The 14,674-nt window shown below is 53.8% G+C and overlaps 1 protein-coding gene across 1 annotated transcript; it reads left to right on the top strand.

The window, feature by feature from the left end:
• Positions 1-715: 715 nt before the first annotated feature.
• Positions 716-3,744, top strand: TPBGL (trophoblast glycoprotein like). Its single transcript, XM_084893416.1, has one exon. It carries the CDS (start codon positions 984-986, stop codon positions 2,172-2,174), a length of 1,191 nt encoding a protein of 396 aa, XP_084749542.1. The 5' UTR covers positions 716-983; the 3' UTR covers positions 2,175-3,744.
• The last annotated feature ends 10,930 nt before the right edge of the window (positions 3,745-14,674 follow it).

The raw sequence follows: 14,674 nt of genomic DNA, 5'->3' as shown, positions 1-14,674 counted from the left end.
CTGACCCCAAAGCCTGGGACAGGGCTTGGCAGAGGAGTCCGGCCAGCCCGGTGGAGGAAACCAGATGCAAGAACTCCAGGCACAGCAGCCAGTGAGTTGGGGGCCGCCGGGGAGGAGCGAAGGGGGTGTCGCTGTCTTTCAGAGGTGGGATGGGATGGGGTCCAGGGAACGTAGGGACAGTCAGTGGTGGTGACCCAGCCAGGCCTAAGGTAACCGGGGTCCCAGCGGAGGGAGGCGGGGGGGGGGGGCGGCTGGGGATTTTCCAGCCTTTGGGGACACAGCCTTCTCCATTAGGAAGAGTAACTTTCTCAGCCCACCCTCACCCCTTCCTGCGCTGCTTGGGAGGATGCTGACGTCCTGCCACCCAAGTCTCGCTCCCTGGTCTGACCCACCTGCCTGCTGTCCCAGGTCCAGCCCGGCCCCGCAGGTGCTGCTGGAGAGGGAAGAGGAAGGATCCAGCTTAGCCATGGGGAGTGAGGGAGACGAGGAGGCTGCGAGTGAGACCCGGGAGAGCCAAACTTCTCAGCAGACCCGGAACCAGAGAGAGGGGGGACGAGAAAGCACAGCAGCAAAAGCCCAGATTCTCAGGAGGGAGCCTTCCACCCCGCCTCTCCGCGAGCGAGCAGGGCGCTGAGGCTCCGCTGGGGGCGGAGGAGGAGGAGGACGGGAGGCGGGGAGGGGGGGAGGCAAACCCTGCCCACTCGGCTCGGAGCCGCCGGCACGGCCGCGGGAGCCGCCAGAGGCCAGCGCGCAGGGCGAGTCGGGCGCCGGGGGAGGGTGGGGGGCTCCGCTCCCCGCCTGACCCCTCTCGCCCCGGCCCGGAAAGTGAAGGTTTCCTCGGATTTTAGAGCCAGCGGACGGCACCACAGCGACCAGCCAGCCTCTCTCCAGGTCAAGGCCTTGCCCCACCCGCCCCCTCTACCCACCCGCCCCCCCAAAGCGCTCAGAACTCACTGGTGGGAGCGCGCTGGCCCAGGCGCTGGATGCATGCGGGGGCAGCCGGGATGGCCCCGCGCTCGGGACGGCGGGAGCCCAGGGGGCCGCAGCTGGCCGGGCTGCTGCTCGTGGCGGCGGCGCTGAGCCGGCCCGCCGCGCCCTGCCCCTTCCAGTGCTACTGCTTCGGCGGCCCCAAGCTGCTGCTGCGCTGCGCGTCGGGCGCGGAGCTCCGGCAGCCGCCCCGGGACGTGCCGCCCGACGCGCGCAACCTCACCATCGTGGGCGCCAACCTGACGGTGCTGCGCGCGGCCGCCTTCGCCGGCGAGGACGCGGCCGGGGACGGGGAGGAGGAGGGGGCGGCGGCGGGCGGCGTGCGCCTCCCGTTCCTGACCGCGCTGCGCCTCACGCACAACAACATCGAGGTGGTGGAGGACGGCGCCTTCGACGGGCTGCCCAGCCTGGCGGCGCTCGACCTGAGCCACAACCCGCTGCGCGCCCTGGGCGCCGGCGCGTTCCGCGGGCTGCGGGCGCTCCGCTCGCTGCAGCTCAACCACGCGCTGGCGCGGGGCGGCCCCGCGCTGCTGGCCGCGCTCAACGCCGCGCTCGCCCCGCTGGACGAGCTGCGCCTCCTGGGCCTGGCGGGCAACGCGCTGAGCCGCCTGCCGCCCGCCGCGCTGCTCCGGCCGCGCCTCGAGCAGCTGGACGCGCGCCTCAACGCGCTGGCCGGCCTGGGCCCCGACGACCTGCGCGCCCTGGAGCGCGAGGGCGGCCTGCCCGCGCCGCGCCTGCTGCTGGCCGACAACCCCCTGCGCTGCGGCTGCGCCGCGCGCCCCCTGCTGGCCTGGCTGCGCAACGCCACGGAGCGCGTCCCCGACGCGCGGCGCCTACGGTGCGCCTCCCCGCGGCCGCTGCAGGACCGGCCTTTCCTGGGCCTGGACGAGGCGCGGCTGCGCTGCGTGGACCGCGACGCCCAGGATGCGGAGCTCACTGGCCCGGAGCTGGAAGCCTCCTATGTCTTCTTCGGGCTGGTGCTGGCGCTCATCGGCCTCATCTTTTTAATGGTGCTCTACCTAAACCGCCGGGGCATCCAGCGCTGGATGCGCAACCTGCGCGAGGCCTGCAGGGACCAGATGGAGGGCTACCACTACCGCTACGAGCAGGACGCCGACCCGCGCCGCCTGCCCGCCCCCGCCGCCCCCGCCGGCTCCCGGGCCACTTCCCCGAGCTCGGGCCTCTGAGCTTCACTTGGGGGGATGCCCCCACCAACGGATGACTTTCCTGGGGCTACCTGGCCTGAAGGAGTTGGGTATGAGACACCCCTCGCGAGCTTGGGGCTTTTGAGACCTGGACCTGACCTGCCTGTAAACCTTTGGATTCTGGCATCACCACCCCCTTCCCTCCCACACATACACACACATGGAAAGCCCAAACTGTACCCCTCTTCCCAGTCTCTGAGAGCTCTGACCATCAGAGAGACCCAGAGACACTCCTTCTGATTCCATGCATTCCAGGCTCCAGACCCATCCACCTCCCGCCCCCTTTTAAGACTCACCCAGACACCTTCTCCTAAAATCCCAAGGCCCTGAGATTGCTTCCACCGCCCTCGTCTCTGAGCCCTGACCTTTCTAGTGGGAAACATCATCCCAGACTTCAAGGACCCCCATCTCCAGCTTGGAGCCCCTCAGCTCCCTGCCCAGAGCTGGGGCCCTCGCATCCTATTCTGGTCTCAGAAGCAGAGCTCACTCCCACGAAGAGGTTTTGGTGGACTCGGAGCCTTTTTTTCTCTCACACCAGAGCTCTGAGCCCCTGCGTCCTGCAAAGAGACCCACAGCTTCGGGCTCTGAGGGTTGGGCACCCTTCCCCAATCAGAGGCTGTATTTCATGCCACCCACCACCCCAGCACTGGCTCAGGCCCCCATGCCTTGGGGCTTGGGGCTCCGCTCCGTGGGTCTCTCCCATCCCCGGGAGGGGCACACCCTGTTACAGCGTTGGCATGGAGCTGATCTCTAGCCTTGCCCTCCAGAGCTCCGATCCCCCAGCATTCAGGGCTTGGCCCGATCTCAGACTCTCAGCTCTTTAACCTGATCTGAGTTTCACCCCTCTGCCCAAGTCTTAGGCTCTCAATCCCCGCCCCCTGCCCCCCCACACACACCCATAGCTTGCACTCAGTACCAACTCCTGCCACTCATGAGGCCAGGGTCCCGTGAGGCCTCCCTCCCTGGAATGTGCCCCTGGACACATCCTGAAATGAGCTCTCCAGCACTGCAAGACAGCTGCAGGCGCCCCAGCCACGCTAGCAGATCCCCACGGGAGAACGGAGGGTCCTGGGGCTGTGAGGTCAGGCCTCAGAACCAGAGTCACCCACCCACCCACCGTGGCCTACGAGAGGGGTCAGTCAGGAAAGGGGCTCTGAAGGGCTGGGAGCCACCGCCCCTATGCTCTTTCCCATCCCTCTGGCTCTTCTCCACGGAGGATCGCCCCCCCCCCCTGACGTGCCACACCCCCATCCCTTCCGGAGGAGGAAGGGAGGTCTCACCTCCCGGTTCAGGCACAAGCCCCTCCTTTCAGGGCCAGAGCCTGGCGGCTCCTTGCCTTCTGCATGATCCCAAAGCACAATCGGTGAGTGGGGAGGGGCTGCCTCTCCCTGACTCCCACCCCCTCGGTCAGGCAGAATGGCTGGCCCGTGCTGCTCCCGCACACCGGAAGTCAGGCGCGCTCCTTCCGCATACCGGCTTGAGGCCTGCCTTCCCGCCCCTACCCGAGAAGTCTGGAAACCCCTTGGCCAGTTTTGTATAAAGTCTGCGATAACCTCCGATGCTCAGCTCTTGTCAGTGGTGCCGTATCGTTCGGGCTGGCCTTGGGGCACTGGAAGGGGGGTGGGAGGGACACTCGGAGGGCACTTTGGGCCTCCCTAAGGTGCAGTGAGTGACCTTTGGTTTCTTCTCCTGGGCTTGGGGAGAGAAATGGGATCTGACGGCACATGGCAGGATGGAAGCCAGGCACATAGACCTCCCACTGGATGGCACGGCTCTCCAAACCGTCTGTTGTCTGTCCTCTGAGGTGGGGTTAGAGACAGCCAGGGTGGGACCCTCTGCTTCCTCGACATCCTCTTCCCCTTTCCTTCCTCATCACAGCGCTGGGCGGGGGGGGGGGGGGGGGGGGGGGGGGGGATTATGGGGGAGATGGAGTTGGACTGGCAAACGCTGGCATCCGATGAGGCTGCTACCAGGGAGGAAATGCAGCCTCGGGGAACCGAGGCAGTTCATTCAGACAGGAAAGAGGATGGGTCGTTATTGGCTGCTTTGGCATCATGCCCTCTTGACGGATTACCTGATCCTCCGGTATAGCCCTTGTCACGCCGCTGACTCCTGGCTGGAGGGGAGAGCACGGCTCGTTGGGTCTGCTAGGGGCCGGGAGGAGAAGCAGCCTGGAGGTGGGAGGGATGAGGTGACCCCTGAGATGTGTGGAGCGAGGAGGCAGTGGGTCTGGGCCAGGAGGGTCAGGCCAGGCGGCTTACCTCCTGCCTCACGGTGCCCATGCTGGGCTATTTCACAGTTAGGATCTCAGAGCCCTGGAACCACATGATAGAAGTCCAGCACGCTGGCATTTCAGAATGTGAGGGCCACCTCATCCTGGAAATGGTGCCTGGTAAACATTGACAAGGGCCTCAGAGGTAAGGTAAGGAGCCATCTCACCAAGGAGCACCCTCTCTTCATAGGTGCTCACTCTCTCTCTTCCTGGGAACGTCCCTTTCGTTGCCGGAGGAATCTGCCTGGGACTTCCCCACAGTCCAGCCTGGGGGCAGGAGCGCAGCTCACCCCAGATTAGCTCTTTACAGAGTGGGAGACAGTGCGTGAGACCTTATCTCCTCCCCGCAGATCCACTACCCCGCTCCTTCTGCCTGAGAAGGGATTACATTCCCTCGAAGCATTCCCATCTGTCCATGACCGTCAAAGGGTGCTCTGCCCACCCTCCGGGACAAAGAAGCGGTGGTGTCTCTCACAGGGTTCAAGAACTGCCTTCAACGGGTCACCTCCGAGGTTCCAAAGACGTGCCCTCTGGTCATGTAGCCAACGTCTGCAGTAGGTTCTGGCAAGCAAAGCGCACTCTTCGCTGTGGGTTCCTTGTCAGCAAGAATCTCGGAGAGTTTCTCACGGGAGCTGCTGCTAAGCGAAGAATCAGATCGATAGTTGTCAAAACCTAACTGATGGCGTGCCAGTTGATATTTAACCTTCGTGCCTGTGGAAGGCCATCTCCAGGCTGCCACCTGCTTGCGGTCTGTTCGTGGCCTTTGGTCTTAGGAGACTACCAACAGGTCCCCAGGGGCCCCGCCCTGCTTCCCCTGCAAACCCAGCCATGCACTCAGCCTCTGCCAGTCCAGACAAGCTAACGACCCTGGGGAGGAGTCATAGTCAGAGGCTTAGAGAAAAAAAGTTCCAGGACACTGAATGCTCAGAGCAAGAACCCCTGACTCCGCCCAGGGAGACTTCTAGGAAATCTCGTTTGAATGGGGTGTGAAAGGAGGAGTGGGAGTTTGCAGAACAGAGAACAATCAGAAGCTGTCCGCTTGTGCAAAGGGCTTGTGCAAAGGCCTGCAGGCAGGAAGAATTTGTTTGAGAATTGGGGGACCATTCATGGCTGGGAGGATGGATGTGGGTACGAGGGACCCGCCACCCCCACGTTCTCCACGGGGCGGTAGTAGAGGGATCTCCACCTTCCAAAAAGGCATGTGGGACAGGAGACCGACCTGGTGCCTCTTCCCGGTTCCCTCTGCCCCTCCTCTTTGGCACCGGAAGCATCGGGAGGAATCAGAACTAAGCAGTGCCTGCAGGAGGCAGGTGGGCAAGGGGATGAGGAGCCCAGAAGATGCCTTATAGGGAAAGGTGAGATGGAGGGACCTGCCCTGGCCTGACCCCCTGATGCCACCCACCTGCTTCAGACCCTCTCTCGTCGGTGCCAGGGCCCCCACTGAATGGCCAGCTGTGGGCCCCCTCTCCCCCCGCCCATCACATGCCCGGAATGCTGCTGGCTCCCTGAGGTGGGCAGGAGATGGCAGGAGGAAATTCCATCCAGGATGGCCCCTGAGAGCAGGCACGGTAGAGAGCAGGAGAGGGAGGGCGGACGTTTTAGTTGTCAGAAATGTGGCAGACACAAATCAGCTATGCACTGTGAGGAACATGCCAGACTCCCCAGAGTTCTGTGACCCTGCGCGCAATGTGACATTTCCCTTCACAAACAAAGGGAGCCGTCTCCGGGAGGGGTTTATTTCCGTGGCCCCGTTCCCCTCCACGCCCCTTAGGTCTGGGGTGGGAGCCAGCCAGGGCCCAGCTGGAGTCCCGAGGGCGGGGATTCAGTCTGCACCCTGTCCCTTGGTACTCAATCAGAAACGTCTCTGGAGATCTTCCTGTGCGCTGGCTGCTGGGGATTCGGCAGTGAGCACAGCGGGGCCGGCTCCTGCCATCCTGGGCCGGGCCAGCACGGACCGTGGACATCCCTGCCCGTCTCTGGCTCCATGTTCCTTCTGTCCAGCCCGGGGCTGGGCGGGTGACCTCCAGAGGCACTGCCTGCCCTCCCTGGAGTCCATCTCCTTCTTCATTACATCTCTGCCTGGCAGACTTATGGCCCTGATTTATGGGCATGGCCTTTTCCGGGCTGGGAGGAGTGACGGGGGCAGTTAATATTCCTGGGGTAATGCACTTGGCTCCTTCAGAATCCCCTCCTCCACCCTTCCCCCTCCCTCACTGCCCCACCTTCTTCTCTCAGTGACACCCCAGGGCAATTTACTCAGGGCTGGCCAGCGCCATGCAGACCACCTCAGCGAACCTGTCCTTGTACTGGTGGGGAAACTGAGGCCCAGGAAGCCCAGCAGCCCTGCTCCCGGGGACACAGGACAGCGGGAGCAACGCAGAGCCAGAGCCCAGGATGCTCCCTGGGGCTCTGACTCTCCCACCCAGGGCTGCCCCGCCTCCTAACGCTGTGTCTACACCCCTGTGGGCACCGCCTCCTGCAGCCAGCCCCGAGGAGGTGGTGGCCTGGAGAAGGAAGAAGGAAGCAAACAGGGAGGGGCTGGGAGGACTCCTCAGCCTCCATCGCAGCTACCAGCAGGCCTCAGCCACCCGCGTCAGCCTCCTGCGGGCAGAAACCTCTTCATGGGAGGGCATCTCCGCCTCTCCCTGAGAGGAGAAAGGGGTGTGTTCTGGACCCCCAATCTCTGAGGTCCCAGGCGTAAGACTCATGCTTCCTCAGCCTCTTGTCTCCCTGAGTAGCGGCTGCGGTGGCCCAGAGCCTGCTCCTGCCCTCAGGAAAGATGGGGTCACTGTGATGATGGGAGCACACGGGGGTCCCTAACGAAGGTGGCCATCCATACCAGGAAACCTTGGAGGGTGGAAGCGGTCGCCGTTAATAATTCCATGAGGACGAGAATAAGCCAGGACTGTGCCAGGCTGGTGGGCCCTGGACCCCAGTGACTTTTTAAAAGACCCGGAGGAGAAAAGAAAAGGTGCTGCTAGCCTCGCTAGTCTGCCAGCACCATGTAGCTAATGCACTCCTTGCCCTTCACCCTGGCCTCCACACTGAACAGCATCTTTTAAAAAAATATGTGTTTATTGATTTCAGAGAGGAAGGGAGAGGGAGAAGGGGAGAGATGTAGAAGCATCCATGATGAGTCATTCATCGGCTTCCTCCTGCCCGCCCCACACTGGGGATCAAGGCTGCAACCTGGGCATGTGCCCTGATGGCGAATTTAACCAGGACTTCCTGGTTCGTGGGTTGACACTCGACCACTGAGCCATGTGGCCAGGCCAACAGCATCTTTTTTTTTGAAAGTATATTTTTATTGATTTTTAGAGAGAGAGAGAAAGGGAATGGGAAAGAGAAACATCAGTGCAAAAGCAAAACGTCAACCAGCTGCCTCCTGTGTACCCCCTCCCGCCCCTACTGGGGATGGAGTCTGCAATCCGGGCACGTGTCCTGACTAGGAATCGAACCCACAATCTTTTGGTGTCTGAGATGACCCCCAACCAACCGAGCCACACCGACCAGGGCCTCTAAACAGCATCTTAAACACCATCCTCCAGCTACCCCAAACCACTCCAGTTTCAGTAACTGAGCCGGTATTCCAAACCCCGTGCTTTTGCTTACACAGTACGCTCTACCTGGGGTGCCTTCCCCCCACGGAGAGCATCAGGGCTGCTCCAGTCCCCTCCGCTTTCCTTACCTCACCCTCTGGTTCCTACCACTGTACGCCCTGCCCACCTTTTTTTTTTTTTTTAATTTTTAAATATATTTTATTGATTTTTTACAGAGAGAAAGGGAGAGGAATAGAGAACTAGAAACATTGATGAGAGAGAAACATTGATCAGCTGCCTCCTGCACATCCCCCACTGGAGATGTGCCCTCAACCAAGGTACATGCCCTTGACTGGAATCGAACTCAGGACTCTTCAGGCCAACGCTCCATCCACTGAGCCAAACCAGTTAGGGCTCAACCCACCCTGTATTCGTCCTGATTGGTTTTCTGGCCCATTGTCCACCCCAGACCAGACGCGGCTCCCAGGGGCCCAGGTCCCTCCCTTTCGTGTCCCCTGTCCTGGCTCACAGACCAGATGTGTAAGCACTGTCCCTGGCCCACAGAAATCCCCAGCACAAGGGAGAAGCACCATGCAGGGCGTGTGGCCTCCCTCTGCGGCATAGCAGATGCTCATTCCCTTTGACTCCCACCGTCTCCCGCCTGGTTGAACCGAGGTCTCCGTTACATAAGATGCCTGCACGGCCAGCTCCGTGTTGCTGCTGCTCAATCCAGTGAGAACACAGAAAGAAAACGCAGCTTTAGAATATGTAATCGTGCGAGACATCATTTACCCTTTGCTTCCTTGACTTTGGCTTTTTAATACAATTAGAGCTTTCTGGCTCCTCCTTTTGGAATACCCGTCCAGAGTCCTGTCTGATCAACTTGCACCGCTGGCTCAGCCTAGGTGCCTCGCCGCCAGGGAACTGCAGCGACATCTGTTGGCCGCGTGGTGTAGTAGCCGAGCCCCTTTTCACTTTCCTTTGTGTCCCATGCGCTATCTGCTGGTTAAGGTGGAGAAGTTCCTCCTGTCATTTAGTCACAATCCACTCAACAAGTATTTAGTTATTTTTTTAAATATATTTTATTGATTTTTTTACAGAGAGGAAGAGAGAGGGATAGGGAGTTAAAAACATCGATCAGCTGCCTCTTGCACCTCACCCTCTGGTTCCTGCCACTGTACGCCCAGCCCACCTTTTTTTTTTTTTAATTTTAAAATATATTTTACTGATTTTTTTACAGAGAGAAAGGGAGAGGAATAGAGAACTAGAAACATTGATGAGAGAGAAACATTGATTAGCTGCCTCCTGCACCCCCACTGGGGATGTGCCCTCAACCAATGTACATGCCCTTGACCGGAATCAAACCCAGGACCTTTCAGTCTGCAGGCCGACGTTCTATCCACTGAGCCAAACCGGTTTCGGCCACTCAACAAGAATTTAAAAATGCCTATGTGCCAAGCACGGCGCTGGGAAGAAGCTGAGGACAAAGTATTGAAGAAAAATGACAATAAAATACTAACAGTAATAAGTAATAAGTACATGCTTACTATGTGCCAGGAATTGTTCTAGGCACTTAAGATGTATTAATCCATTTTAGCCCTATGACAGTTCTATGAGGTAGGTATTATTATTTCCACCCTACAAATGAAGAAACGAACGCACATAAAGATGCGTAACTTGTCAAGGCCCTCTAGTAAGAGGCCACATGAGGCTTAGAACCCAGAGCCATGTGCTTAGACGTAAACAAGTAAATACACAATACATTTCTTGGAAGATAAATAAACAGAGTGATGGGAGAGTGGAGGGTGTCCTTTGAATGGGGTGGTCAGGCAGAACCCCCTGAGAAGGTGGTTTGCCCTAAAGAATGGGAAGGAACCTTCTTTGAAAGGAGCTAAGAAAGGATCCATGTAGGCTGAAGAAACGGCACTCGACTGAATGTTCAAATATCGAATGGGAAGCAAGTCCTGGCCACTCTGCCCCCAAATGCCTCTCCAATTGGCCCTTCTTCTGTTTCCCCACCTGGTCCTGGGCTCTACACGTCTCAGTTGGATTCCCACCCCAGTTCCCCTCTGGTCCCGCTGCCTCTAGCCTCCTGCTTTAGTCCATCCTTCACAATGCAGCAGAGTAATCCTAAAAATGCATGAATCTGAGCCCTTTTACTGCCTTGCTTAAAACCTGGTCCACTGTCTTCTGGACAAAAACCAAGCCCTTTGGACTGATTATCTGTAACCACCCTCCCCATGGCCACGGTCTGCTCCTATCCCCTGCCGGCTCCTCTGGTTCCCTTCATCGCACTTACACAAAAGTCCTAACAATCCCCCGAGGGCCCCAGGTTGCCTCCCAGGTGCCTTCCCTTCTATCTGTATGTCCAGACCTCTCCTCGCCTGCCCACCTCCTCTTCGTCCTTCAGAACTCAGTTGCAGCAGCAATCCCTCCGCTGGGAAGCCTGTCTTCTTCCCAATCTTACCCATCCCACCTGAACATGAGGACCCCTCCTCAGTGCTCCCATGGCAAGCCAAGAGTTCATGTCAGCCCCATCTCCAGCATCCCTCCCTCAACAACTCTAAGCCTTTGTTGTCGTTCCTTATCTTCCTATGACTCTGTGAGCTCCTTGAAGGAAGGGATTGTCTTATCTATGGTTGTGTCTTCAAGGCCCAGCCTAATCCCCAGCAAAGGGTACATGCCCTGTAAACACTGTTCCCAGTTGGTGAGCTATAAATTGTTTAGTTTCTTTTTGCCCCCTCCCCTTTTGCTATTTTATTGAGATACATATTTGTATAGAGCAAAATCCACTCTCTTTGGCTTACAGATGTGGGCAATCAAGATACGGAACAGGCCAAAACCAGTTTGGCTCAGTGGATAGAGCGTCGGCCTGCGAACTAAAAGGTCCCAGGTTTGATTCTTGGTTGTGGGCACATCCCCGGTGGGGGTTGTGCAAGAGGCAGCTAATCAATGATTCTCTCTCATCGATGTTTCTAACTCTCTATCCCTCTCTCTTCCTCTCTGTAAAAAAATCAATAAAATATATATTTTTTAAAAAGATACAGAACAGTTCCACCCTGGCAAAGTGGCTTCGTTGGTTCGAGCATCATCCTTTTGGTGTACGGACACTCCAGCCAAATGAGCCACACCTGCCACGGGCTGTATTGGCTTCAGCAGGAGTGTAACTTTTCATTTATTTTGGGGGTAGAACTACTAAGTCTTATAGTATGTTTTCTTTTAATTTTTTGTTGTTGAATTTATTGGGGTAATATTGGTTAATAAAATTATATTGGCTTACCTGTACAATTCTACAGTACAAATTTATAAGAAACTGCCAAACTATTTTCCAGTGTCTGTACCACAGCATAGAGAATATAGTCAATAATATTGTGGTAAGTATGTATGGTGCCAGATGGGCGCTAGGTTTATCACTTAATAAGGTATATAAATGTTGAATCATTATGTGTATACCTGAAACTAATATTATATGTCATCTGTAATTGAAAAATAAATTTTTAAGAAAGTTTCCTACCATTTTGCATCACCACCACACAAGCATTCCAGTTCTTCTTCACCAAGCACAGTTTATTGAAAAGACAACAATTGAATTCCCTTTGTACCTTTTTGGAAAATCAATTGACAGTATATGTGTAGGTCTGTTTCTGGACTTTGGATTTAGTTTCATCAACGTATGTGTCTATTCTTTCATGACTACTATACTTTATTGATTACTATAGCTTCATAGTAAGTCTTGAGACCAAGTAGTGAAGAATTCAAACTTTGTTCTTCCTTTTAAAAATTGCTTAGCCCTAGCTAGTTTGGCTCAGTGGATAGAGCATTGGCCTGCAAACTAAAGGGTTTGGGATTTGATTCTGGTCAAGGGCACCTGCCTGGATTGCAGGCTCTGTCACCAGTAGGGGGCATGCAGAAGTGATCAATTATTCTCTCTCATCATTGGTGTTTCTATCTCTTTCTCCCTCTCCCTTCCTCTCTGAAATAAATTTAAAATACAAATTTAAAATAAAATTGCTTGGCTAGTCTAGTTTCTTTAGCTTTTCATGTAAATTTTAGAATCAGAGTGTCTATTTCTACAAAAAATAAATAAATAAATCCTGTAGAGATCTTGATTTGGATTGCATTGAATTCATAGTCAGTTTGGAAAGAATTGATATGTTAACAATATTGAATCTTCCAATCCATGAGCACAGTACATGTCTCAATTTGCTTAGGTCATCTTTGATTTCTTTTCTCAACATCTTGTACTTTAGAGATATGCATAGAGATTATGACCATAATTTTTATATTTACTATACCTAAATATTTCTATTTTGATGCTATTTTCTTTTTATTGGAATTATCTTTTTTTTAAATTTCAATTTTCAGTTGTTTGATGTTACTGTAGAGAAATATAATTATTTTTGTATATTGATCATGTATCCTGCAACCTATGTAAACTCACTAATTAGTTCTAGTAGCTCTTTTTTTATATGTAAATAATCGCATTGCCTGTGAATAGAGATCATTTTATTTCTTCCTTTATAATCCATATCTTTTTCTTGCCTCTTTGCACTGGCTAGGACCCTCAGGAGGATGTTAAAATGTGTGTTGAGAACAATCATCCTTGCCTTGGAGGAGAAACATTTGGTCTTTCACCATTAAGAATGGTGTTAGCTGTGGGTGTTTTGTAGATGTCTGTTATCAGATTAAGAAAGTTTAGACTTTTTAAAATTAATGAATATTGAATTTTGTCAGATGCCATTTCTGCATCTATTGAAATAATTTATCTGCATCCCATACATTTAGTTATTTGTGTTTTCATTTTCATTTAGTTCATAATATTTTCTAATTGTCCTAATTTTCTCTCTGACCCATTTAAAAATATGTTTCTTAATTTCCCAGGTACTTTTCTGTTATTTGTTTCTAGTTCACTTAATTTTGTTATTGTCAGAAAACGTATTTTTGTTGTTAATCCTCGCCCAAGGATATTTTCCATTGATACTTAGAGTGGAAGGGAGGGGTAGAAACAGAGAGAAATATCAATATGAGACACATCAATTGGTTATAATAGCTACTTCAAAAGCTTTTCTAATAATCACAGCATCTAAGTCATCTAAGAGTTGGCATATGTTGATTTAATTCCCCTTGAGAAGTGGTCATATTTTTCTGGCTCTTTGTATGTTGAACAATTTTAGATTGTATCTTAGACATTGTATAGACTCAGTCCTATTATAATCCTTTATAGAATGTTGATTTTGTTGTTGTTTATAGTGGCAATAAACTAATTTAGGTCAGGCCTTAAGTCTATCTCACTTTCTGTTGGTGGTGGTTCTAATTTCAGCACAAATCCACAAGAGAAAAGAGAAAAGAAAGGAAAATTTAGCCCACACAAATGACTTCTCCAAATTTTGACTCCTCAATACCATCTTCCTGCTCTTAATTTTCAGTCAGTAGGTAGTTGTTTTCTACTTTTGTCCAGAGTTTTATATAATCAGTAGGAGACATAAACTATAGTGGAATTACTCTTCTTGCCCAGAATTTGAAACTCCTACCCAGTTTATTTTGATTTGCTAGTGTCTTAAAAAGCTAGATAAACGAAGTCCCAAAGCATCAAGAAGACAGTGACAGCAGAAGAAAAGCTCAAAGCTAAGAGGAAATAAGTCCTTCTCCCATGGTTAGAGTCCTGGTTAGATGTGAAGGCACTCCTACCGTGTGATACCCAGACCAATGGGATTATTCCTGTTCTCTGGATGAGAAGAGTAAGGAAGAGCTCATGACTTGCTGATGTGGTCTCCAATCTAATCCCCGGACCTTCTGTTCTGTATTGCATGCAGGGCACTGACCATTACAGACCACATTTCCAAAGATTCCTGGACAATCAGCTTTCATGCGATTACACCAATAGGAGGCACACACATGACACTGGAGGGCAGGAGGAGGAGAAGCCAGAGTGTTTCTCCCACTCTCTCTGCTCCAGGCAGCAGTAGCTGTGTTTCTTTTGTGGTCTGAATTCCTCAGATCCCCTTCCCCCGATGTCCCCGCTGAGCTGCCCTGGTGCCTCAGCTCCAGGATGCCGCCTCCTCTCCCCAGCCTTCCACCCAAGTGGTTGTGGTTTCTCATTTACCTGGTCTCAGGGTGGCCTCACATCCCTTTGACCTTTTCAACTCCTGCGTCATTTTTATAGCCAGCTTCTTCTATTAAATTCCTGCTACTGAAATGCCGGCATAGGCTTGGTTTACCGGGACTCAGACGGACAGTCCGTGTGGGAGGGCAGGAAGGAAACTCTAGCTCAGGACTCCTGATTCACAGGTCAGTATCCCTGCTGCCCTTCTCTGGCTGAGAGGGAACGTCAGGAAACAGACCACCTTCTGGCCAACCCTGAGGGCAAGGCCTTGATCGAAGTTGCACATTATTTTACAGGAATGTAAGATTTCGCTGTTCATCTGTAATCCATTTTCTAAGAATGTCGTCTTGTATTCATCAGCCTCTTCCTTTTGTGGTAATACAGCAGATGATCATGCAGACTCTTTCGCACCTATATCCCACTCCTCCCAGGGGTCCTTCTGGAACAGGCAGACCGGGTGAGTGGTGAGAAACTGAAGTGACTTCATGAAGACCCAGAAGAGCAGGAGATGGAAACCGAACAAGAATCAGGGCTGGGACTGAGCAAGACCCCAGCTGAAGTGGTCAGC

This window comes from Pipistrellus hanaki (genome assembly GCF_964339955.1).
Source record: "Pipistrellus hanaki genome assembly, chromosome: 9".
Classification (NCBI taxonomy): Eukaryota; Metazoa; Chordata; class Mammalia; order Chiroptera; family Vespertilionidae; genus Pipistrellus; species Pipistrellus hanaki.
Note: the sequence above shows the minus strand (reverse complement) of the source record. Positions and strands in the feature narration are given on the sequence as shown.

Coding starts and splice junctions, on each gene's coding strand:
- TPBGL (XM_084893416.1), top strand. CDS start 984: ATGCATGCGGGGGCAGCCGGGATGGCCCCGCGCTCGGGACGGCGGGAG.